This window comes from Phoca vitulina, unplaced genomic scaffold (genome assembly GCF_004348235.1).
Source record: "Phoca vitulina isolate PV1807 unplaced genomic scaffold, GSC_HSeal_1.0 scaffold68, whole genome shotgun sequence".
In the NCBI taxonomy this organism is placed as follows: domain Eukaryota; kingdom Metazoa; phylum Chordata; class Mammalia; order Carnivora; family Phocidae; genus Phoca; species Phoca vitulina.
In genome coordinates, this window is record NW_022589771.1 from 5,113,058 (window position 1) to 5,139,121 (window position 26,064).

At 57.3% G+C, this 26,064-nt stretch overlaps 1 protein-coding gene across 1 annotated transcript; it reads right to left on the reverse strand.

Moving 5' to 3' along the window:
- Positions 1-286: 286 nt before the first annotated feature.
- RIPK4 (receptor interacting serine/threonine kinase 4) lies at positions 287-25,197 on the reverse strand. The gene is made up of 8 exons (XM_032392648.1): positions 25,016-25,197; positions 15,237-15,528; positions 10,227-10,375; positions 8,424-8,473; positions 6,042-6,200; positions 5,234-5,337; positions 3,696-3,954; positions 287-1,889 (listed from the first exon to the last, which is right to left on the reverse strand). Exons 1-8 carry the CDS (start codon positions 25,195-25,197, stop codon positions 730-732), a joined length of 2,355 nt encoding a protein of 784 aa, XP_032248539.1. The 3' UTR covers positions 287-729.
- Positions 25,198-26,064: the final 867 nt, after the last annotated feature.

Consider the following 26,064-nt stretch of genomic DNA (forward strand, 5'->3'; position numbering starts at 1 on the left):
ATGCGCAAGAGCAAATTGCACCGTCAGGGTACGTGCGCGGCCACCCACGAGGACTGCCAAATTTGGACATAAAAGAGCAGGTCGGATGACTGTTGCCTTGCTTTTAAAAACCAACCTTATTACTTTACATTCAGTTCTTCACGGACCAGACAACCCAAGGACGTGAACGTTTTTAACAAATTTAAAGCAACAGTTAATACCATGTTCGTCTATTAAAGATATTCTACAAAACAAGAATTCCACTAAAACTTTCTGAAACAGGCTCTTTTGCCTACCGCTGGGTAGGAAGATAAAAGACACAGCTCCTCCTGCCCCTGCTTCCCCAGACTGCTGCGCTCCAGGCCATCACAGGTGGCTCGGCTCAGGACAGCACGCACTCACTCCTAGTCACAGCTCGAGCACCCAGGGGCCCACGCGAGGAGCAAGGAGCACAACGAAATGATTCCGACCCATCGTCCGTCTGACGGCGGGCGTGCCGATCGATGAATGGGTCGACAGCTGAGCGCGTTCTAACCAACTGCCTTCGGAGGGTGACACGCCCGAGCAGATGCCCCACGTGAACCCGGAGTCAGCAGCCACCTGCCTCTCGCTGGCCCGCTCGGTCAATGTTCCGCCAGGCCACAGACAAGGCGAGCGGCACCGGCCGGCACAGCATCCTTCTGTCCCCACAGTGGAACACAGCAATGGGACAGGAAGCCCACGGGGGCCCCGGTCTCCGGGCGCAGCAGGCTAGGTCTTGCTTCGCCGGAGGAGTGTGGCAGCGGGGCCGTGGCCACCCTGGAACTTGAGGCTCTGCAGGTTGACCAGCGCCCCGTGTTTCAGCAGTGTCTCCACCGTCTTGGCATGCCTGCCCTGGGCAGCCAGGTGCAGCGCGCTGAGCCCCTGCTCATCAGACAGGTTGAGCACGTCGGCACTGACCAACTCCTCCACGACCTCCGAGTGCCCGCCAGCGGCGGCCAGGTGCAGCGCCGTCTGGCTGCGGGGCCCCCGGGCAAGCACGTCCGCCTTCTCCTCCACAAGCAGCTTGACGGTGGCCAGGTGCCCGTTCCGGGAAGCCAGGTGCAGGGCGGTGCAGCCCTCCGCTGTCACCGCCTCCTTGCTGGCACCCCGGTGGAGGAGCAGCCTGGCGGTGCTCGTGTGGCCCGTCTCCGCAGCGACGTGCAGGGGCGTCTGCGACAGCAGGTTGCACATGTTGACGTCGGAGCGCAGGTCGATGAGGATGCGGGCCACGCGGTAGTGCCCTCGCTGGGCGGCCAGGTGCAGCGGCGTCCTCCCGTCCAGCGTCTGCGCGTTCACGCTCACCCCGGGCTGCTTGGCCAGCAGCTTGACGATGGGCAGGTGCCCCTGCCAGGCGGCGTAGTGCAGCGGCACCCAGGCATCCTTCCCCTGCAGACTCACGTCGACGCCTCGGCGCAGCAGGATGCGCACGATGCTCTCCTGGCCGTGCTGGCAGGCCACGTGCATGGGCGTGCGGCCCTCGCAGTCCACCTCGTGGATGGAGGCGTTCTTCTCCAACAGCAGCCGAGTGCTGCACTCGTCCCCGTTCTGGGCCGCGAAGTGCAGGGCCGTCCACTGGTCCTCGTCCGTGGCGTTGACGCTGATCTTCCGAGCCAGCAAGAGCTCCACGACACCCCGCACCCTCTTCTCCACGGCCACGTGGAGGGGGGTGGAGCCCTTCCCGTTGGTCAGGTTGGGGTTGGCGTTGTTGAGGAGAAGCCACTTGACGCACTCCTCCTGCCCGGCTTCCACGGCCAGGTGCAGGAGGCTGGCGCCCCCGTCCAGCACCAGGTCGACGTCCTGGGGCTGCAGGATCTTCATCAGTCTGCTGGTGTCGCCGTTCATGACGGCATCCACGAGCTTCTTCTTCTGGACGTCTGTCGTGCCGAGATCTGTGGGGAGAGGGATGCGAGGCTCAGGCCGCGGGCCGCTCCCAGGGCCTGGCTGGAGCCCCGACGTGGCCCACGCCTCCCCCGCGGCCTCCGGGTCGCCATGTGCCTGAAATCACTCGGGAGCCATCTGTGCCATGTTATTAGGTTTCAGATGCAGCAGGGAGACCTCGGGCAAAGGGAAAGTCATCCTACTGTCCTGTAGGGTCGTCATCAGATCAGGATGAAAACCTTGGCCGTGTGTGCTCAGAAACGGCAGTGATTGCCGACGGTCCTTCATCAAGAAGAGAAACGGGAAAGAGACGCACAGGCCAGGCAGGCGCCCCCAGTCCCCAGGCCAGGGGCGCCCTTCCCGGGCCACCGGCTGCTCCCTGCCCCGGCCTCCAAATGCAGCCTCTTGTCCTGGAGACATCGTGAAGGTTTCCTAAAACAATCCTCAAAGGACTGAATTCTCCCGTTTCAGAAGGACCGTTATTCATGATGGAAAGGTTAGTCCTACTACAGTGTCTGGGTTCTGATTCGCGTGGAGCAAGAACCCCTCCCTCCGTGAAACTCCCTCCAGGGGACTTGCTTGGGGGTGGGGGGTACAGGATGGAATTCAAGAAAATCCAACCCACCCAGTCCGCCCAGTCTGGGTTAGTGTGTTTACACGGGCTTTGGAGAGGAGCCAGGAACTGATCCTCTGAGAGTATCAGACCCAGAGAGAGTTCTACGACATACTTCTCCCCCAGAGATGGGGAATCTCTTTCCTGTTCAGTCTCATCACCCAGTCAAGCTGTCCAGCTGGGCCCTGCCCAGCGAGCTGTCTTTGTAAGACACTTCCTCGACCCAGAATGCCCTCTTTTGCCCCAAATATTCCACTCTAAAAATCCCAGGAAGCTTACACCATGCAGGAAAAGCCCTCCCTTCCAGGAAGAATTCCCTGATCCCCCAGGAAAAACAAACTTCCTCTCCTGCTGGGGTCCGCACTCTGTCCACGGCCCTCGGGCACTCGGCCACCCCTATGCCACCACCGCCCTGAGCGTGGACATCCGTATTTGCCTTGTGGGGCTGCGGCACCCTGAGCGCAGGACAGGACCGCATCTTACCCTCCCAGGGTGGGGGTGGGGGGAAGGAGGGAGGGCTGCAAGGGAGCTCCAGCAAGCACCAGCCCTGTGCCCAGGGACCAGCATTTGGGCCAGGGGCAGGGAAAACCCCCTTCTGAAGGAAAACCCATCAAAATTAACATAAAAATATAAGATCACCTGAGAAGGACCCCATCCCAACAGAGGGTAGATGACGGGACCAATATGTTAAAACCTCTAGGGACAACTCACCCATTATAATGCATGGCTAAAATAAACGGGGAGCTCACAAATAAGAAAGTAAAGGGGTTTCAGAAAAAGGGGGTACAGGGCTGGCCTCTACGAGAGAGATCTCGAGAGTGTGGGGTTTGATTCACCTGCTGGAATCACCTGACAGAACCCAGGGTTGTGCAGACCTGAGGTCGGAGGTTGGCACCTGGGGTCGGCACAGGTTAGACCCCCTGCATGGCCGCGGGGGGCATGGCCCGTTCCCCTTACTCTGAAGTGACACCCCACAGAGCCACTCAGCCCGCCACTCAGCCAGCACGTCTCTGGATGTGTGCTCGGTGAGCTAGCTATGTGCTGACGCCCCAGACCAATTAGTTCCCGGATACAGAAATGACGGACTGGGTCCAGAAGCTGGGTGCCCGGTCCTGTTAGCTGCACGCGGACTCCTACACACACCGCCTGCCCCCAGCCCCATGATCAAGCACGTCACTTCCCAGGATATGGAGTCCTCGCTTACCGCCCGTTGAAGGCTCCCGCTCAAATGACAAGGACAGTGACCCTCTGGAGGAGAAGGCAGAGTCGACAGAAGACACCCCCGAGAGCCTCTTGCCGCTGCTGGTCGATGGCAGCCTGGATTCAGAGCAGCTGCGGCTGAGCTCCTCCGGGCCGTCGAGGGTCTGAGAGGTGCCGGAGTCCAGCTGGGACAGGAGCTCAGAGAGGCTGTAGTCGCTGTCGAAGGTTGGCGCGGATGCCCGCTTGAGAGGCGTGCACACGGGCTTCTGCAAACCAAGCGGGGGGGGTGGATGAGCCCCACCCAGGACTGTGCAGGAGGAGGGTGGGGGGCACTGGGTCCCCAGGCAGCCACACAGGGTGCTCGGCCCCTCGCGACATGCACGGCAGCAGGGAGCCCAGAGTCCACCGGGCGCAGACACACTGTGAGCAAAGACGGACTGGAGAGACACGGGAAGCCCGTCGAGCGGGGTGGGACATGACGGCGCTGGGAGCGTGTGAAGCCTGAGCGCTGGGCCATGTCCACCCCGGCAGGCCAGCATTGGTAAGAAAGGAAGGACACGGGACAGGGGCTGGGGCATGGGGGCAAGTGCAAGGGGCGGGCCCGGCTACAGCGACAACAGGGCCAATCCAATCCGTATGCACCGAGAGGGCCTTTTCGAGGGTGTCCCTACCGGGCTTCCAGAAAGGCAGATTTCCAGTAAGGGATTAAGCCCGAGGGCGGCTGTGGACTCGCCCCAATTCAAGCCCACTTGTCCCCAGTCCTCCGTGTCCTTGGGAACTGCAGATCTGCTCTGACCTGGTGGCTCAGTGCAGTCACACCCTCGAACTGGGCGCCTTGCTCTTTCTTATCAGTGGCCAGGTCACCTCCCCCAGGCACCTTTGCTCCCCAACCTCACACACATGCCCCTTTATGTTCAGACAGTGGGCACGCCTTGAACGCGTACTTATCTCCCGGCCTTGCACGGACGGCCTGGGATACATCACACAATATCAGATAACATGTCAGGCTTCCCGTTACGAGTCTGCCGCGGCCTCGCCACCCCCGGGGCCTACGGAGCCCTAGCCTTTGGGGTTAGTTGTCATACCTCACGGAACTATGTGGTTCTCCTAGAGCAAACCATTTATGAGCGGCAGTTACAAAGTGGTCAGATGTCCAAGTCAGGGGAGCAGAGAGAGCCAGATCAGCAGAGCCCAGACCCCCTCCCACGAGGGCCATCGGTTCCCCTGGCTCAAAGAGCATCCGACCACTGGCCCTCCAAAGTCAAGTGTGGGCCCACACTGTCCATTCTGAACCACAGACCGGAGGTGGAGACGGCATGCAGTTGGGCAGGAAAGGCACCCAGGGTCGCCAGGCCGGCCATGCGACCTGCCCTCCTGCTCCTGCATGTGGGACCCCAGGGCTGGCTCCCGAGCACGAGGCCAACTGGCCTGGGACAGGGCTCCGCGTGCCAGATGACCCGAGGGGCCGGTCCGGGCCGGCAGGGGAGCCTGCAGAAAGGAGAGTGGCCCCCGAGAAATGACGTCCAAGAAGGTGGCTGTTACCGGGCTCTTGGGCTCCAGGGGCTGCTTCGCGTCCAGATCCTGGGCCGTCTCCTTCACGTCACCATCAGGCTTCTCACACAGGTCCTCGGTTTCACAAGTAATTTCTTTTTGGGGCGACAACAAAACAGGGCATGTCACTCGGACAATGACTTCCACATTCACTACGTAAACATGCGACCTTGGGTGGGGACCGAAGAGGCAGCAGCTGGGGCGCCGCACCCCAGGGGGCTGGCCGGCACCGCGGCCTCCCAGGCCGCTGGCGCAGCGGACGTCACGGGCCACTCCGGGGCCTCCTGTCAGCCACCGCTAGCAGGGTCTGCCCGACTCCAAGGAGGACCCACGGCGTCTGGTTTCGCGGCCAGCGCGTGTGCCCACGGTGGTGGGGTGGCCGGCTCCTGGCAGGTGAGGCCCCTATAGTCTCCCCAGTGTGTTTTCAATGTAACGACCAATCCTAACTTCATCAGAATCGCTTTCCTACCGCGAGGATACATCCATTCCAGGGGCACAAGACCCCAAGAGAAATGCAAAGAAAGCCTCAGGGGAGTGGTCCCATCAGTCCCCTAAAGATGCACCGCCGTATCTGAACTCGCAGCAGCAAGCACGGGCCACTCTGGGCAGCAGGCTGCGACTGTCCCCCGCGTGCCAGCCGCCCCGCCCCAGCCCCAGGCGCTGGCAGGCCCCGGGCCAGCGGGCAGCCTGTCCGTGCACCTGGGTCTGCTCTCCGTCCCACTCCTGCCCATCTACTCTCTCCCGCGTCACCAGCACAAGCAGTCAAGCGGCAGGTCCCAGGGGGCCCCCGCGCACTCACCCTGGAAGGTGGGCCTTTCACGTGGGTCCCCGTGCCAGCACCGCTGCATGAGGCGCAGGAGGGTCCCGCAGGCTCGCGGCCGGGCTCTGCACACGGGCGGCAGCTCTGGGCGGTGGCCCTTGACCACTTTCACCATGATGTGCAGGATGTTCTTCTCATCTGCCAGGGAGAAGCACTCAAGTCAGGGCAGCTCCACGGGGCTGGAGGCCGTTTCACCTTCCGGAGGAGGGCGGTGTGTCACCAACGCCATCCCCAAACGTTACCCGGGAGACCACTCCACTTCCTTGGCAAAGCACGGAGCACTCTCTAATCCTGGATCTTCCAGGGCACGTCTGTGCTCCCTTTTCCAGGTTTTAGAAACTCCCTACGATGTACCAAATGGAACCAGGGTGCTGTATCACAGGGCAGATCTTTCTGGGCATCCAACTCAAAGGAAAGCGGGGTTCAAAGAAGAAAACTGATGAGACATGTTCCAAAGTGGCCCGTGCGTGCCAAAGGGAGGCAACACTTATAAATCATGAAGTCACATGGTCCAGCCTCCAAGTGAACCCAAATCTCCCTGTGATGACGCAGAACTCTTCCCAAACTCTGATTTCTACACCAAGGCGCAGCCCCGGCGGGGTTGGGGGGCCTGTGCAGGGAGCTGGCCACAGCGACGCTGGCCAGGACGCCTGGCCTCCTCAAAGCGTGCTCAGGTCTGGGGTGCGTAAACGGGGGCCTTTTCCCCTGCAGTTCATAATGTGGGGCCCCACCTGTCCCCCTCTGCGACCTTCATGAGCATGATGGACTCACTACTATCATCATAACCTTGGTCACAGACCTAGGGGCCCAAGGTGACCCTCAGTGAGCCAGACTTTTTTCTCTGCTCAGCCTAAAACCACAACGTCCATCAGGTTGGACCCCAAGCTTCCTGTTCCCAGCGCCCCCCACCCCCCCTGCAGTTCCCAGTACGCCCACAGCACGGGAGCTCTGCCGTGGCAGCAGACCCGTGTCAGCAGGTGTGGAAAACTGGCCCCAAGTCCCCACAGCCACCTGCCAGGATCCTACTCTGCCGCTCCATGCCGCCTTCCCGTTGAATCTTCTGCAATAGCTGTCTTGGGCAGCTACACGTTATTTCCCTAACACACACTTCCAAAGCCTAGCAGGCCCTCTGAGTAAAATGAAAGTGAAGTAAACACCTGGAAGACTTTCTGCTGCCAAACAGATGGAAAAGGTTCAAGAAACACCTTTTGCTCCCGTACCTTGAACTCCCCTACGTCCCAAGCGATAAAACACTCAGGCCTTGGCTCTGGACGTTCATGTCATGCGCATGGCCTTGGGCGTCGTGTCTGTCAGACAATCTCAGACCACGGCCTCCACGGAGGAGGAGGAGTCAGGGAGGCAGACAATAGGCAGACACACGCACACTAGGTAGGACGGGACTCCCAGACCTGGGGCCACACACGGACTCTGCTCTGAATTTTCAGATCTTTCTGGTCAAACTGCAAAACACCCACATATGCCCGTAGAGGAAAACGATGAGGGTAAAAAGTCCTTGGTTTCTATAGCACGTCAAGGTATTAGCACTTTGAGGACAGACATCGGAACAGCGGTCGCCTGAAGGGGGATGAGACGTCGCGGCCCTCGAGGGGGGCGCTGGGGACACATCGCTGCCAAACCCACCCAGCCATCCTAGCGACTGGCTGCCCAGCAGGGTGAATGTGCCTCATACCACAAAACCGCACACTTAAAGGCAGATAAGATGGTACATTTTATATGTATTTTATCATATTTAAATTAAAAAAGAAAGACTTGGCTGGAAATATCCACAGCTGGCAAATCCAGAGAGACAGAAAGCAGCTAGGCAGTCGTCAGGGGCTGGGGGGCGGCGGGGCAGGGGGGGTGGGGAGGGGCTGCTGCATGGGCAGGGGGTTTCCTTCGGGGGGGGGGGGGAATGTTCTGGGAGTACGCAGTGGGGGTGACTATACACCAGCAAATGCACTTGATGCCCCCGAATTAGACACTTCAAATGGATAAAAGGGTAAGTTTTATGCACGTATATTACATCACACACACACACAGAAGAATCACCAGGCACCTAAAAAAAGAAACGCACTGAACAGACCCCTTCGGACAGCAGCCTTACGCTGCAGGACTGCTTGTCTCCGGACAGACAGGCCTGCCGTGTGGGCCGTGGCTCTGTGAGGACGTGCTGGGCGGGATGGAGCAGCAGCCCCACGGCCCCCCAGGAGGGTCCCGCCGGCTTCACGGCCCAGAGCAACCCCCCATCCCTGCAGGAAGGCGACTGCAGGCACAGCTCACACAGAGACGGGACCGCGCACGGCACACCCGCACTGTCCCAGGACGGACGGACGCGCTGCCCCCAAGGACAAGGCCACTCACCTGCAAACGGCTTCTTCTGTGTGAGCACACCCCAGATCACAATGGCAAAGCTGGAAGGAAAATCAGCCAGGTCAGTAGCTGTGAGCCAGAGGCCCACCCACACGGCAGCAGGCTGGAAGGAAACCACTCCGGAGTCTTCAAACGTGAGGGAGTAGGAGAGGGAGGGAGAGAGGACACCCAGATGTTTTCCACGGGCTTGGTACACGGGCGCTCTGCCCGCGGAGCAGCGTGGCAGCTCAGATGCCACCCAACAGACACGACCCTGCCAGGCAGCCTCGTGCCAGCTCAAACGCGCAGGGCGGGGGGGGCAGAGGGAAAGGAACGGCGCTCTGCGGCTGGACCGACGGCTCACGGGCAGAAGGGCCCGTGTCTGCTTAATTCCCCCCGTCTTCCGGCAGGCACAGGGCGCAAGGCGCTGACGCCAGCTCTGGGCGGTGCGAGGAGCTGGCTCGCCGAGATGTCACACAAGGCTGGGCAGAGAACACGAGAGCCGGGCCGGCTGACCTTCCGGGGGCCCTTTCTTGGTTGGTAGAAATTATACATACACTTTCTCTCTCTCTCTCTATATATATATATCTATATAGTGTATAAAATTACTCTGAATATACCCCCCCAAAAAAGCACAGTCTAATACATTTTTAAAAAACAAAACAAGGGGCGCCTGGGTGGCTCAGTCGTTAAGCGTCTGCCTTCGGCTCAGGTCATGATCCCAGGGTCCTGGGATCGAGCCCTGCATCGGGCTCCCTGCTCAGCGGGAAGCCTGCTTCTCCCTCTCCCATTCCCCCTGCTTGTGTTCCTGCTCTTGCTATCTGTCTGTCAAATAAATAAATAAAATCTTTAAAAAAACAAAACAAAACAAAACAAAACCAGGATCCCAAACACCGCACCAGCACGCTGCACTGAGCTGAGTGGCTGTTGATAGAGATGCCAAGAATTCTCCATGGAAAAGTAACTGAAGGCTGCAAGTACAAAAGCTGAAACTCTCAACTCCAAAACAAACACAGAACCTTATTCTCCCCAAATTCTACCAGCTGGGACTGCCCCGCCCCCCCGCCGCCCGGTACCACTGACAGTGGATGGACAGCTCAGAGCCCAGCCCAGCACACGCACAAAGCTGACTGTCCAACCGGCTGCCAGCACTCCGGGCGTGGGTGACGTCACAAAGGCAAAGCTTCGTGCTCTGGGGCTCAGGGTCACAGTCACCATGCGTAAGCCAAGAGCCACAATGAGGGGCTTAGGTGCACCCACCCTCCCTCCCTCTTTTCTCCTCCAACAGGTCTGGGTGAGTAAGACCTTTGCAATTGGGAAAAGGACGGCTCCAGTGACGTGGGGATTATTCTCGAGTACCTAAATCCCACGGACGCTAGTTTGTGGACGGCCCCCGGCGAGTCTGCGCTCCTCTGTCAAAGGTAAGTGACATTAGGAGCATAAGCTGCTGGGCCAGAGGGGCCCGGCTCAGGCATCCAAATCCATGCACATGGAGACACAGAGCACTGAGAGCAGCGGACGAGCTATAAAAACCCCACTTTATGGAAACCCCGGAGCTCTCACAGGGCAGGAGCCGCCGGTCTGGTTCCGTAACTGTCTCTAACCGGCACCAAGCCGGCCGGCAGCACCCGCAGGGGACGGCGATCTCGCACACCGGGGGCAGCCTGGACCTACCAGCTAAAAACCCCGAACCCTTTCATTTGGACCGAACCTCGGATCTCACCACGCCGAGCAGCCCCTAGGAAAGCCGGCACTCGGGGCACGAAGAACCAAGGTGCAGAGCCCCGGCTGGCCCCACGCACACCCGTCACAAACCTGTACACATCGTGCTTGGTGTCGAAGAGCCGGCTCTTCTCCCGGATGCGCTCCGGAGGGAGGTAGGCGATGGTGCCGAACAGGCCGTCCATGCTGAGGTCATGGGAGTGCGACAGCCCGTTGCACTTGGCCAGCCCAAAATCGGAAATCTGCAACACAGCAATGAGACGGGCTCAGCAGGCTTTGCTGGGCCGCGCGGGGGAGGCACCGAGGGCTGCCGTCTGGGGGCTTGATCAACCCCTCCCCCCTGCAGTGTCGCATGGCCCCGTCCCAGCGAGGCCGTGCAGGTGCGTTCGGGAACCCGCAGCGGAGGGCCAGCCTTGTGCTCCTCCGGGGGAGACAGGAAGGCAGAGCCGGCTTCGGAAGAACCGAGTCCCGGCCAGGGGGAGCCTGACGGGCAGGGGAAAGATTACGCTTTAAGGAAGGAATTCACTGGGAGACAGAACTCAAGAAGATTACAATCTTAACGCCTGCCACTGGGGACAGCCCGAATCGGCCTACAGGAGAAAAGCAATCCTTCGAGTTTTCGGGTTTTCAGATGACACGTGACAAGCAAGGCCCGCTGCTGGGGCCACTGGTTAGGCCTCGCTGGGGAGGTGGGCAGGTGGCAGCACGCTCTTTAAAGGGAAATATGCCTTCAGATGCCCCTTAAAGCAAACAAAACACACACCATGCAACCTCGAGGGGGCATGCCTCCACCTGGAACGGCGTGTCATCAACGGACACCTGCTGGCTCCTTCACCCAACACAAGGCATCCACATAAAAGGTGTGACGCACATCTCCTCCTTGTGCGGGGCCCACCCACCTGAAGGAGCCCCGGACCCCAGCTATAGAGGCCCCCCCACACCTCTGTCTCCTCCTCTCCTTTGGGCCAAGGTGTCCGGAAAGCTCAGGAAGCTCAGGGGACCCCACAGTGAGGGGGGCGTCACCATCTCCCCACAGCTCCCCCCTCTTGTGTAAATCAGGACCCTTGGACGGCAGCTGAAGCGCTGTGTGTGGGCTTAGGTCACACTCACTGGCACAAAGGGACTCGGGACCCACATGGAAAACTGCCCCTTTAAAGTCTCTTCCAAGGCTCATGAATTATTGTGAAGCCTTCTAATGAACTCCAGGGCCGCTCCTCAAACGCACGGATGGAGGGAGAGGGAATGGGGCTGAGTCGGGCCTGACTTCTGGGCTCGCCGTGCCCTCGAGGGGAGCCCACAGCCTGGAGTCAGCACCGCTGAACACAGGGAGAATTTACACCCGGTCCCCCGGTCCTGCAAGGGCTCCCTGACCACACCTGTGGGGAGTGGATGGGACAGAACGGGGGCAGGACGGGGCCTGGCTCTCCATGCGCAGCCTGGCGGTTCCTGGGCCCCTGGCCGCTCGCTGCCTGCCGTGTGGGCCTTCAAGAAACTCCCCGCCCACCGCCTTGCCCGGCAGATCCACAAAGCAGCTCAGGGCCGAAAGAGCCGGGCATTGTGCCTCTCCAAGTGGACGAGTGCCAATGTTTCAGTTTAAACTCTCAGCCGCTTCAACCTTTTAAGTTCGTAAGTGGAGACCGACTGGGGTATGGGGGCCTCACCCCGTGCCCCCCACCCGGCTCAAGGCCTTTCGAGTTGTTTGCAGGTACAGCCAGGCCCCTCAAAACGTCCTTGGTGTAAGAAAATAAGCATAAATTCCCTGTAAAAGCTATGGCATCAAAATGCAAATCAGAAATCCGAATTCTCTGGTGGCCGCTGACCTCCGCGCCCCACCCCCTCCCCACCGGGTTTCTCCTCTGGCCCCTTCCCGCCTGTCCTGCCCAGGGCCTGACTGTCTGCCCTGATCCTCGACACCGGGGCCCAGGCCAGCCCAGCGTCTATCGTGTATACAGCAAACGCCCCATAATTTGCGAACACACTTTCACATTCAGCGTCCGCCTCAGTACTGCTCAGTGCTCACAGGTGCCCCCAGGACATGGGCCCTTCACCGTCCGGGCCCAGCCGGACGAGACCAGGGAAGGGGCTGGTCAGGGCTGTGCTGGCTTAGAGAGAAAGGCCTGTCGGACCACAGGAGAACAGGACCCTCAGGGTCCCTCTGGATATGGTCTGGTCTGGGCAAACTGGACCTGAAGGAGCCGGAGATTTTAAACTAAACCATTTCAGGGGGCGCCTGGCTGGCTGAGTGGGTGCAGCATGTGACTCTTGATCTCGGTCATGAGTTCAAGCCCCACGTTGGGTGTGGAGCCTATTTAAAAAAAAAAAAAAAAACAATAAACTAAGCTATTTCGTTTTCAACTTGAAATGGGCTTGCTCCCTTGGTATTTCACTTAGTTAATACTAACATCAAGTATTAATTTAATATTAAGTCTCTAATGCATTTTGCAAAGTAGGTGGTTGGTTGAGCTCCAATCATCCTTGCTGGGTACAGAAAGGCAGTCTTGAGGGGCCCAAAGGGGAGGGGGGAGGCTGACAACTTATGATCTCATTTCAAGATTCCAGATTCAAGTCTTATCGCTCCAGATAATCGCAGACTGCAAACTGCCCCGAAATCCGGGGGCCGATCGATCAATACAGAGCTTCCAGTCAACATGGCAGCTCAAACACTGCCCTCCGCGCCATATTTCTCAGAGTCAGGAAATGTGTGATGGAAACATGTCATCTGTCTGTTGGCGGCTGAGCGGTGGTCACAGAAGAGCAGGCCCCCCTCCCTGGGGGCCTTTCAGGGCGCTGGGGAAGCCCCAGGGTCACTGCGCTTCCCACCAGCGGAGACGGGGCCTGGCTTCCACCTGCTCCCGCCTGGCTTCTGCTCCGCCCGTCGCCCCAGGCTCCTTGGGACCCACTGGCACTGGGTTCTTCCAGAAACTTCACCCGTTTACTAAAACGGCCATCAGCGCCAGGCTGCCAAGACAGCATGCACACAAGGAGAGGGAGAAAAAAGTGTTCAAACGGAGGAAGCTCAGAGCCAAAGCAGGATGACCTACCAGGAAAGCAAGCCCCCAGCGTGTCACGCAGGGAACAGCAAGTATCAGGTGTCTACTGCGGACCCAGCACTGGAGACCTCCCTGGACGAAGGTCAGCATCCCCGGGGAGCAAAAAATGACCATCTGGCCACCAACACCAATGGCGCCAAGAGCACCGCCCTCAGCAAGCACGCCCGCGGGCCAGGCACTGAGCTGCCAGCACTTCATCCCCTCTGACCCCTCACAACACAGAGGGTGACCCCACCCACCAGGTGACAGAGCTGCACACCTGGTGTGGCCTCCCGGCAGACCCCCACTTCCGCCCTTCAGCACCCCCTCCCCTAATCTAACTTAGCCTCCTGCTTTCCCTCCCGCTAAGAAGCCTACAATTTTCCATGACCTTTCTGCCTGTGCCCCACCTCCTGCCAGCAGCAAAGCCTGATCCTCTCTGAAGACCCTGCACCCCCGCCCCGTGGCACCCCCACCCCCGGCTGGAGTTCTGTGAATAACCCCTCCCGCACCCCTGCGGCCCCAGACCTGTTCCAGCCTCGTGTGACACCCCCGTGCCGCACGCTCGGTCTGTGCGCATCTCCCGCACGGCACAGAACCCACTGTCCCCGCAGATGGGTGACCGATGGCTGGGCCACCCTGGCCTCTGGTGTGACCCCCCGCGCCGCAGCTTGAGCAGGAAGCAGGCCACCACCCAGGGCACCTTGTCGGGGGCGGGACCTCGGCACACCACACGGTCTGCCACTGCTCCTTAGTCCTGTGTGTGTTCAAGCCCGAGCTCAAAAGCTGCATGCTTCCCTGGGTGCCCAGGGGACCGCACACTCCTTGAAACAACCGTGTAATGTCAGCGGGGGCAGAAGGTCCACACGGGAAGCCAGCATGCCAGCCAGAAGGAAACGGGGCTCCAGCAAAGCCTGGGAGCCCCCGTGGCACCCGTTCACCCCAGACCATCTGTTAGCAGGAGAGCCTTTCCATCTGCCCGCTACGATCTGATCTCTGGGCGACATCCATTCAAGGGACAGTTCGCAGTGGACAGCGGTCTCCCTGTCGGCCTCGGGTTGGCCGGGCCTGCAGCTAAGTTGGGGCCCAGGGAGCTGCCCGCAGGTGCGTGCCACCTGGTCCCACCCGGTCCCTCCGGGCCAGCAAAGGAGGGGACCCTGCAAGTGCCGTGTGACCAGCCAGGAAGAGCTAGTGTCTGAACAGGTGAGTCCCTTCCCTGACCGGTTCCCACAGGGAAGAGGAAGGGATTCAGGCCACTGCTCTGGGATCCTTCTCATGCACTCTCGGGCCAGGTGCAGGGAAAGCGCGGCGGCAGGTGCATCCCATAGGCCAGCACACGGCCCCGGGCCTCCCGAGCGGGCGTGCATCACCACAAGGAGAAAACCCATGACACGTGTCCCGCCCTGGTGTCCACCACAGGACCCGGGACACAAAGGCACTCCAAAGGAGAGACATATTCAAAGAAATACAAACCTGACAACGTTATTCACTGTGATTCCAGGTGGCTGGTACCTGGTTTTTAGCTCTATTATCCCTCATGCTTTTCTGTGGTTTATAAACTTATCCAAAAACAAGAACAAAACCAGACCTCAGAGGTCTCACGTGATGAGAACAGAATGAGCCCCCTTCAGAGCCTCTTTCCGTGGAGCCTCCATTTTGGAACACTCGCATCTCCCACCACCACCATCCCTGAGACCACCGAAAGGGATGCAGCCGTCACCACAGAGCCCGTGGTCCCATGGAGACAGTCCACCCACAGCCCACCCACAGTCTGACTCCTAACTGGATTTCAATAGACATCCAGTAAGACCCGAATCTGCAACCCTGTAAGCTCTTTTTTCCAGAGTGCCCAGAATTTAGACTCCTGCTCCAGGATCTAGCAGGTGCATAAGGGTCCATTTCCCAGCTACGCATTCTGTGGGGCTTACGGTGACCACGACAAGACTGGGAGTCGCTGGAGTCCTTACGCGGACAGAGGCCTTTGCTTCAAGTGCCTTCCCCCAAGCACCATGCCCTCTCTACCCTGTATCGCCCCGGCCGCCTGGGCCCGCACACGGTGCCGGGCAAGTCCTACCTTGACGTGGTAGTGGGCGTCCAGCAAGATGTTTGCGGGCTTGAGGTCCAGGTGGAGGAGAGGCGGGGCCATGCAGTGCAGGAAGTTCATGCCCACGGCCGTCTCGTGGATGATGCGGAAGCGCAGATCCCATGGCAGTGGCTCGGAGGCCAGCAGCTTCTCCAGCGAGCCCGTCTCCATGTACTCCATGACCAGGCCCATAGGCTCCTGGCATATGCCGTACACGGGCAGGATGTAGCGGAACTTGGCCATCTCCATCTTCTTGGCTTCTTCCAGAAGCTCCCCGCGCTCCCTGAAAAAGTTGGAAGACGTGAGACGTGCGTGGTCCTCACCCACCCACTGACACATAGCACCACGGCCCAGAGGCCACCAGCTCCATGGCTGGAGACAATGACCCACACGCACGTCGCATGATCCCATTCGGGGCCGCCCGAGGTCATCAGTCCTACGGCTATCCAGACGCTTCTGTGCTCTGGGGGTGATTGTGCATGAGGAGGAGGAAATGCTAATTCTCATTGGAAAACCCGGGAGCAGCACTGAGCCACTGTGCGCTGGGGTCACCGAGCGAGGCGGCTGAGGCTGGCAATCCCTTCTCCTGGGACGAGGGAAGAGAGGTTCCCGTGAGACAAAGCATCGTCCGAAGACCCCTAGTCACCTCCTTTGTGAAGCCAACACTCCACTTGGCCCAGTGTCCCTGAATCCAGCCCCACACTTATGTCAGTGGCATGTCAGCCGGGGAAGCCAACTTTTTCCAAAACCGTTGTTTTAGTTGTAGTAAAATATACATAACAGGGTTTTTATTTTAACCATGCGTAAGTGTACAATTGGAAGGCATCAAGTACACTCACAGGGCTGTGCACCATCCCACGCTCTACGCCCACACCGTGTTCATCGGCCCAACGAGAACTCTGGGTCCATTCAGCAGGAGCCCCGTCCTCCCGGCCCCGCTCGCCCCAGGCTGCCTCCTGCCTGTACGAACTTGTCTACGCATCTCCCAGAAGCGCAGCACGCGGTGTCTTGCCTTCTTCCACTCGGCATCTCAGCCTGATGTGCTCATGGTTCAGCAGTGTTGCAGCGTGTGTCCAAACTTCATTCCTTCTCGTGGCTGAATAATATTCCGTTGTGGGACCACGTCACACTTTATGTACCCAGTCATCAGACGAATGAAGCTGTATGTCCGGACACGCTGGTGTACAAATACCTGTTCGCGTCCCTGTTTTCAACCCTTTGGGCAGGACGGCTGGGTCACGGGGCAGTTCCATGTCCAACCTTTTCAGAGACCCCCAAGCATCTGTGCACAGCCTGCCCTCGGTTCTGACGGGAAGACAGTCTCACCCGTTCACGCCACACGGCTGTGCCTGTTTTCCCACTCGAGGCAGAGACCAGCGGCTGTGGCACAGAGTCGATGGGCTGCAGAGCTCCAAACGTTTGCTCCCGAGCCCTCCACAGAGTGTGCCAGCCCCCGGTCTAAGGTCTCGTCTGGTGCGGCCAGGGACTCACAGGTTGGAGTCCCCGTATCCTGGTCTGTGTTAGCGTTATGGGGCAAAAGTCCCAGAGTGCATGCAGGTAAAAGGGCTGAATCACAGGAGGACGGGGCTTGATCATGTGCCATCTAGATCAGTGGTTGTCAAAACGGGACAAGGTCGAACGCACCCAGAAAGCTGGCTGAGATGAAGACGCCCAGGCCCCGCTCCCATGTGGGCACCGGGTGCTGCAGGACATTGGCCCACACATCCAACCACTGCGGTCGGGGGTCTCATGTGAGCATCTGCCAAGAAGCTGTACATGGGTGCCTTGGGGAGAGGATCCCTGAGTATTGATCAGTGATGCTCACGTACGGACAGCTTTGCCCCCAGGGACACTGAGCAAGGGCTGGGACGTTTTGGGCATCGCAGCTCAGGCCTGCCACTGGTATCCAGTGGGTAGAGGCCAGAGATGCTGCTCGACATCCCACAATGCATAAGAGAGCTCCCAAGGCAAAGAATTATCCAGCCCTAATGAGAACAGTGCCAAGTCTGAGAACCCCCGGTATAGACCAAGCTAAGCGCATCTCGGCCAAATTTAAAATAAACCACTATAGTCTGGAATTTCCCGCGTAAGTACTCCCAGCCTTTATTTTAATTTTACTCTGTTTCTATGGTCAACTAATATTTAATAAGGGAGCCACGAACACCCAATAAGGACAGGATAATCTTCTTGACACGGGGTGCTCAGAAAACTGGAAAAACACATGCAGAATAATGATGTTGTACCCCTATTTCACACCACTCACAAAAATTAACTCACCATGGATCAAAATCCTAAAAATAAGACCTGCCACAATAAAATTAGAAGAAAACATTGGAAGAAGCTCATTAATATCTGTCCTGGCAATGATCTTTTGGACATGATACCAAAACACAAGCAAAAGCAAAAATCAGCAAAATGGGACTACATCCAACTCAAAAGCTTCTGCTTTTGAAACAAGGAACAAAACGGGAGAAAAACTTTGCAAACCACATATATGGATAAGAGGTTAATATCCGAAATAGATAACAAATAAACACAACTTAATTAAAGAAAAAAATCTGATTTAAAAATGGGCAGAAGAACTAAAGAGACATCTGTCCAAAGAGGACATCATAATGACCAACAGGCCAATGAAAAGATGCCGAATATCGCTAACCATCAGGGAATGCAAATCAAAACCACAAGGAGCTATCACCTCACACCTGACCGAACCGCTAACATCAAGAACACAAGTGAAACAGGTGGGTGAGGATGTGGAGGAAAGGGAAATCCTTAAACACTCTTGGTGGGAATGTAAATGGATTCAACCACTGTGGAAAACAAAATGAATGTTCCTCAAAACAGTTCAAGTAGAACTGTCATACAATGCAGCGATTCTGCATCTGGGAGGATATCCAAAGGCAATGAAAACAAGATTTCCACAAGAGATCTGCACACCCATGTTTATCGCAGCATTATTCACAATAGCCAAGATATGGAAACAACCAAATGCCCATCAACGGATAAATGGATAAAAAAAGGTGTGGTTCACACACAATGGACAATTACTCAGCCATGAGAAATGAGGATATCCTGGCATTTGCAACAACAGAGATGGACCTTGAGCACCTTATGTTCAGCGAAGTAAGCCAGATGGAGAAAGTACTATGTGATATCACTTATATGTGGAATCTGAAAAAGAATAAAATGGTGGTGACCAGGAGAAAGAGGGTGGGGGGATAAGATTGACAGCGTTTAAGGGTACAAACCTGTCACGAGTGCGAAAATAGCCACATATGGTTGAATAAACATAGTTTATTCCACACAGTAAGTATGTAACATGACAAATATCGTTCCAAGGACAACCATATTGCATTATATAAAGGTATCAACATTACACAGGATTCACCTTAAATTTACACAATGTCAAATTTATCCAATAAAAAAAAGTTAATCTGTTTTTCCTGGAGAGTAGGTCCCAGGTGCGTGCTGGGGAACATGCTTTCTAATAAACTCCTAAAGGAAAGGTCCAGAACCACAGGCAGATGCACCCTACTGAGCAGGTCCAGCATCTGCACACTGCCTTGCATGCCGCAGGCTGGGGTGGCCTCAGGGACTCCCCAAAATGCAGGTTCCAGCACAAGCAGCCCAGAACCCGCCGCAGGGGATCTTCCAGAGCCTGGATGCACCGGCTCCTGCCCACCCTCCCCACACCTGCACCTGCTCTCACGTGCTAGCCTGAGGGCGAGTCCAACACTGTACCAACCCAATGAGTCCATTTCTGACTGACCTCCTCTCTGAGACTACATGCTGCCAGGCATCCCATACACCTAGAAAACATTTCCCAGGGAGGAGTGCCGGCTGGCAAGGAGGAGCCCCGGGTTACCCTGTTCGTCAAAGACAGTAGCACCCAAGCTCGGCCTGAGAGAGAGAGAACGGGGCAGACACAGGGCATGTTTTGAAGGAGAATCAATGAGACTGGACGATTGATGGGTATGGAGGAGAGAGTTAGCAAGGACGCCCTGGATCTCTCCCGGGGGTCAGTGGGTGGCTTCTCATCTATGCTCGGGGGAGCACCCCGGAGAAGGTGGAGAATTTGGTTTCGAACACACTCAAGGAGCAAAGAATCCCAGTGGCCTTAGGAACCAGTGAAACACGTATCAGGAACGAAGATGCCATTACTATAAAACAAAACTGAGTTTAGCATGGCTTGCTTTCTTCGCACTCTGGTTAAATGGCCAATCAGTGGAAAGCCAAATGCCCACAAAAGTGCAATGCTGCGTTGGGGGGGGGGGGTCCCTGCGCGGGGCTGCAGAGCCGCTCCCTCCCTCTGGTGGAAACTCTGAAGCCACAGGTTCTAACACTCACTACTCCCACTAACTACCACTTCTTTTTTTTTTTTTTTTAAGATTTTATTTATTTATTTGGCAGAGAGAGAGAGAGAAAGAGAGCACAAGCAGTGGGTAGCGGCAGAGGGAGAGGGAGAAACAGGCTCCCCACTGAGCAGGGAGCCCGATGCAGGGCTCGATCCCAGGACCCTGAGATCATGACCTGAACCGGAGGCAGACGCTCAACCAACTGAGCCACCCAGGTGCCCCACTAACTACCACTTCTAACAGCACTCGCGCCCAAGCGGCAAGTGGACATAATAACCAGCAGCCACTTCTGTTTCCTAGTTGGTTAAGAATCAGTGTTAGAACTTGTCTGTTCCTATTCCTTTTATTTTCTTTTAAAGTGGCTGGCTTGCCGCCCTCCCCTCCCGGTGTGTGTCTATGGGGCACCGCATCCTTGTAGCACGGGCCTGTGTCCTGCCCGCCACCCCCACCCCCACCCCGGGGATGCACAGGAAAGCGGTGCGAGGCTCCCCTCCTGGCCCACAGGCTTCGGTGTTAGCGGCTGGACAGTGACGAGGGAGGGTCATCTTCCCGAGTGAGACACCCAGAGATGAGCCCTCCACCCAAGCCTGACTGATAACCAGTACGGATTCCGAGAACAAAGTCAATTACATCAAGGTGGAATTTCTCATTTACTGGAAGCTCTGAGCTACTCTGCAAATAGTGTTTTCTTCCATTTGCCCAAAGGGTGTAATACCTAAAACCAGGGTGACTTCTGATTGTTGAGCTCATTAGCGACTTAAGAGCCAGCTGGCAGCACATCACTCACCCCTGCTTCCCCACCAGCCGAGTTCAGCAGGTGCGCGGCTCCCCCCTGATCCCCAGGCCCTTTCCCCCCAACAGAGACCCCACCCCACGTACCTTAGTTCAAAAACTCAGAAAGGGCCCCCGGTGTTGGTTTGCTCCCAAATGCCGATCACAGCTTGAGTGTTCTAAGAGCCCCGTGCCCTCTCCGGAAGAATGCCAGGCAGGCTTTGTGCAACTGACCACACATGTAAGGACATTTCATCCAGGAAAACCAGCTAGCCTGGAAAATGGTCTTCGGACGACGCCATCAGCATGCCTTCAAGCAGAGAGGACCCTACCCATCACCACACCTCCCTGGGGCAAGGAAGGGGGGTTGCAGGACAAACCTTCTCGGGGAGGCTTGAGGGGACACAGAGAGGAGACGCCTCACACAGGCCTGGGGAGTGGGGTTGACCGGGGCCCCCTAAGCGCTAGCATTGGTTTTGTTCAGAAGGGTTGGCACGAAAATTTTGCAACCCGTTCACTATCTAGTGAGCACCCAGCCCAAATCCAAATGACCCCAACCTCTCAGCTTTTCTTTAATTGCCCCAGGGACCCCGCCCCCCATCTACACCTCAGCAGGAGCCATGGGCTTAGGGAAGCTACCCCCCCAGCCCAGGCCGATAACCTGGGCGACATCTGCAATTCAATGAGCTTGGAATGAGCCCTCTCAGGGAGCCACCAGACAGGACTGAGAGTGCTCCTCACACAGAAAGAAACCACCAATTGTTTTGTTGTCAACAGCAATTATTTAGTTTAAATATACTTTCCCTCCAAGCTGTGTTTCTGGTTTAGGTAGACAACAGAGAAGAAACTACAGATCCAGAGCTCCCGGAGGCCCCCAGCGCACGGAACTCCAGCCTCCACCGAGGCCACGGCTCACGGGTCACGGTCTGCACCATCAAATCCCTTTCTTCGCTGTTAGGAGTCAAGCTTGAGGCCACCTGAATCCACTGACATCAGTCTTAGTTAAAGCACCCTAAAAACTGTGATGCGCGAACAGAGTATCTAAAATCAGGCACAATTCGGCAGGACGGGCGTCACATTTCTCTCCTGGGATTGTTTCAAAAGGGGCTCCTTTTCTTCAGCCTTTGGGGAAGGCTTTTTTAATTCTGTTTCCCAGGAGGAATGGACAAAGCACCTCCCCCCCACGCCAGGACCTCCTCTCTTGGTCCCAGATGGAAAATATCTGAGCATTAACAGGACCAAGGTGGGGTTCAATTTGTCCAATATTCTTTTTCAATAGCACTTACGTTAATTCAATTTGTTGCTCACTTAGGGCTGGCCGAAGGGTATTCTCTCCCTCCCAGGGAGAGCATCGCGGCAGGGGAAAATAGCAGAAATATCATTAGACAGACCATCTCTTAAAGATCCTTTCTAAGAAGCCACGCGCTAGCCTCACGCTCAGTCAGAAATTCCAAAGACAGGCCGATGGTGAGGGACACCAAGGCTTCCCTCTCTGGAGCATTTGCCATGGAAAAGGGGAAAGAATGGGATGAAATGGTGGTGGTGAGGGGCAGTACACTGCAGGGGGAGAGAAAGGGGGCCAGGAACAAAGAGCTCCTGAGAGGGGGGACCGGGAACCAGCTTTGGGAAAGACGGCAGGGAAAATGGGTGGTTTGATCATGTGTTAGCTGGTGCCTCTGGGCTAGGCCTTCTCACCTCACACCCACCCGAGTATGCTCCCAGGGAGCCTCCGAGGGTTCCCACACTGCTATTTTTAAAACCGACAAGAAACGGGCTTGTCAGATTGTCAGCTCTGCAGCTGCAAACCTGGGGTTTGCTCGGGCTCGTCCGGACTAGCCGGGGCCAATGGCGGCGCTGCCGGGGCAGGCGCTCTGTTGTTCAGGGCTTCGTCTGAGCCCAAGGGAGGGGCGGGGGCTGGAGGAATGGGGCCTGTGGGGTCACTGTGCTTGCTGAAATGGTAACATGCCCATCCCTAGACTCCACCCTGGCCCTCATGACCCCCTCACCAGGGTTCGCCAGGGAGGTCACACGTCTCCCCAAAGCCACCAGACATGCCCATAGGGAGTGGGAAACACAGATCGATAGCGTATCACTTGTGAAATCCCTGAAGATCCCCTTGGAAGCTCCTTTGGCAGGTGCTTCCCTGGCCCCTGCCCCCGGGGATCCTCGAGGGTGCAGTCCCTGACCTCCCCTGCACATGCTCACAGGCCCGAGGGTGGCCTGCAGCTCTGAGGGGCCTGGGGCGGGTCCTGGGGATCTGGCCAAAGAGGGGGCATAAAGGCTGGGGCCAGGGCCGCAGCGGGGGTGGGGGCTGCTCCCAGAACCCCACGAAAATCCTATTCCCCACTTCAGGGAACATCTTGCAAATAGCGGGGTGGGGACGGGAGGCAGCTCGTCAAAAGAGCACCGTCGGGGTCGACCTGCCAAAATGTGGCAGGACAGGTAGCAAAACCACCATTTCGAGGTCTAGACGGAACTCTGCAGGCCTGCAGGGCGACCAGAGATGCCGACACATGCCTTCCAGAACCCCGAGCTGAATACGTCAGTCCTTAACCGAGGGGAGCCGGCCCCACCAAGAGCAGAGAAATCAGCCACCGCTGCAAATGCAGAACTCCAGCCTGCCCTACCGGGCCCACAAAGTGCAAGAGGTGAATCTCTTCCTGTTGGGCGATGCTGACCTCGGCCTGGCCGCCCAGGACATGCCACCACCTGCCTGGTTTGGGCAGGGCAGGAAAGGCTTCCAGTTAAAGGACAAAACACTTTTCACCCAGGCTATGCAATATCCTCAGTGATCCGCCTCCGAGTGGAGAAACCCTACCTCCATCTGGGCCACCCAAGAAACAAGGGCCTGGTGGCTGGAAATGACAGAGTCTGTGGATGCAGGCTGATGCGACAGCCCCGGGACGAGCTTGCCTACTTTGTTTGCTCTTCCAACACAAGAAGTGGCGTGAAAAACGTTGCTGATGAATAAAGCTCACTTTGACCAGAAGACTCCATCCGACACATGTCCCCAAGAGCCCAAAAAGGCCGCTAGGGCCAGGGTCTTGCCTTTCGGGATCTAACCACTAGCTGGTATTCAAAGCGGTTTGGATTTTATCAAAATAACCACAGCGCCCCTCCCCGCCAGAGAAGTTCCCAGGATCTGCAGCAGCTGAGGGGGGCGGGGGGGGGGGGTTGTGCACAGCACTTCACCTTTGTTGGTGCTATTTTTATGACACTTGTCACCACTCTACGGAGGTTTCCACAAAACGCTGGGTTTGAGGCTTATAGCAAGGAGCCTCCAAGAGCCGTACTGTGTCATCTCTCAGGCCGGGATAAAAATACGAGGCGGCAAGCACACGGGGCCGATTTTCTACTGCATGCGGCCGCAGCAGAAGCACAGCAATCCTCCCATCCTAGGCCTGGGGACTCAGCCCGCCCCTGAGAAGGGCATCGCCACCATCCCACTGGTTTGGAGGCGCCAACACTCCGTAAGCCAAGGATTAAAAACTAGGTGTTTGAGACAGCAGGGGCCGTGTGCGGTTTAAAAGGAGTTGCTTTCTTTAGTCTGTGTGTCCGGGACTGACTCTGTAAGGGAGATCTCCACACAGAATACAACACAACTTCCAGGTAGAATGCAAACTTTCACCAAATGATCATTTAAATGTGCTCAACCGAAGCTTACCTATAAACTCCTAAAACGCAAATGTAAAAGGTGGAATCAAAAAAAAAAAGAGCTGCTTCTCGACACCCCCCTCTCCCACTTCCACCCCCAAAATGATGTGTAGATCACAATCCAGCGACTGAGTTTAAGGGGTGGCTTTGCGTCCTTTCCAATCGTCATTAACTTGAGCACCCCTGTTAGGCCGGGACAGGCAGGTTCTGTGTTGGCTTTTGGACTGGAGCTGGGGGTGGGGGTTGGGGTGCAGGAGGGAGGGCGCTCTGGCTCGACCACAAAGCAGGTCAATGTAAAGACCCCTCCCCAGATGCTGCGTGTCGAAATAAAGTCAGCTAAAACTAGAGTGTGTGGCGAGGAGGCGCTGGGCGGAACACGACCCGCTGGGCCGCCTGCCGGACCCTAAGGCCAAGCCCGAGCCCCGTAGCGCCGAGGAAGCCTGGCCAAGCCAAACCAATACTTCCGACCGAAATAATTACCGTCTTACACCAATTTGTGCTCCGCCGTAAATTACTAAGTAAGTCGAACGGAGTCTAACTAACTCACAAAGCCCAGATCCCCACACGGCAATTTTTCTAAGCCGGGCGCAGACCGCAGCGCCCAGGCGGGTCCCCGGCGGGCCGGACGCGCCTCCGAGGGGCGCGGGTCCAAAGCCCGGAAAATCCGAGGCTTCACGCGAAGCCAGGTGACACCACTGGGCGCCTCACAACGTTTCCAGCAAACGCGGCCCCTCGAAGTCCCCTGGAGGAGCCGCAGCCGGGGACCCCGAGTGCTCAATGAGGCCGGTGGTAGCTCGCCACCCTGGCCTCCGCGTCCCTCGGGCCCGGCGAGGGGCGCGGACACCGCCGGGAGCTCACACCTCGCCGGGCGCTCGGTTGTCCCTCCGAGCGCTCCGGAGACGACCCAGGTGGAGAGGAGAACCCCCGGAATCCAGGCACCCGGATCCCGGCCGCGTCGCCCGCCCCAGCGCCCCCGCCCGGGCGGCTGACCTGTCGTCGACGTGCAGGCTGGGCGAGCACTTGATGGCGAGCCACGTCTTCCAGTGGACATGGCGCACCTTGTACACCTGCCCGAAGCCGCCCGAGCCGACCTTCTCCCAGCCCGCGAACTCGCCCGCGTCGAAGGTGCGCAGCAGACCCAGGGCCCACGGGCTCCCGCTCTCGCCCTCCATCGCGCGCGTCTCGCCGCCACCCCGCGCCGCCGCGGCCGCCCAGGTGCCCAGGTGTGCGCCCCGCCCGCTGACGTCACTTCCGCCGCCCGCCGGCCCCGCCTCCCGCCGGGCGCCGGGGCCCCGCAGCCCCGCCGAGGGGCGTGTAGGGTCCCTGCGTTCTCCGCCGGGCGCGCGGCGGCTGGCCTGAGAGGCTGGGTGCGTGTGTTGGAGCAGAGTCGATCCGATTTTCTGCGAGGTTGTAGGAAACGAGCGACTCTGCTAAGTTGTCCCGGTGCTATCACTTGGCAGAACTTGGCCAAAAAAGGAAAAAAGTATCCAGCCACCAGGAGATTGACTTTCATACAAAGCACGGATCTTACTCAGATTTCCCCGATTTTACTTGTCCTCGTTAGCGTGCATTAAGTTCTGTACAATGTTATCACCTGTGTAAGTTCGTGTATCTACCGCTGCTTGTCAAGATCTAGAACAAACCATCAGGAAATGACCCCTCCTGCGCCCCTTTTTAGAACTGAACCCCCAAACCCTGGCCGTCACGAGTCTTACCTCTATTTCTAAAATTGTGTTATTTCAAAATACGTTATGTTTGCACACAGGAATGACATCGTGTGGGATCTTTTGGAATTGGCTTTTTTTTCACTAAGCATAATTCCCTGGAAATTAGTGTCTCGTTTCTACACTTTGAAAGTAACTTTTTTTTTTAATCACCCCAACAGCAAATCTAAAGTGCAGTTTAAAGACAGCAGGTACCTCCATCCTTTTCTAAAGAACAGTATCTTTTGTACACGTAGAACGAATTGGGGAGAAAAGATGGTTTTCCACCTTTGGGCGAAAAAAATTCCCAGCCTTGAATGAGCTTGGATCTTGGAA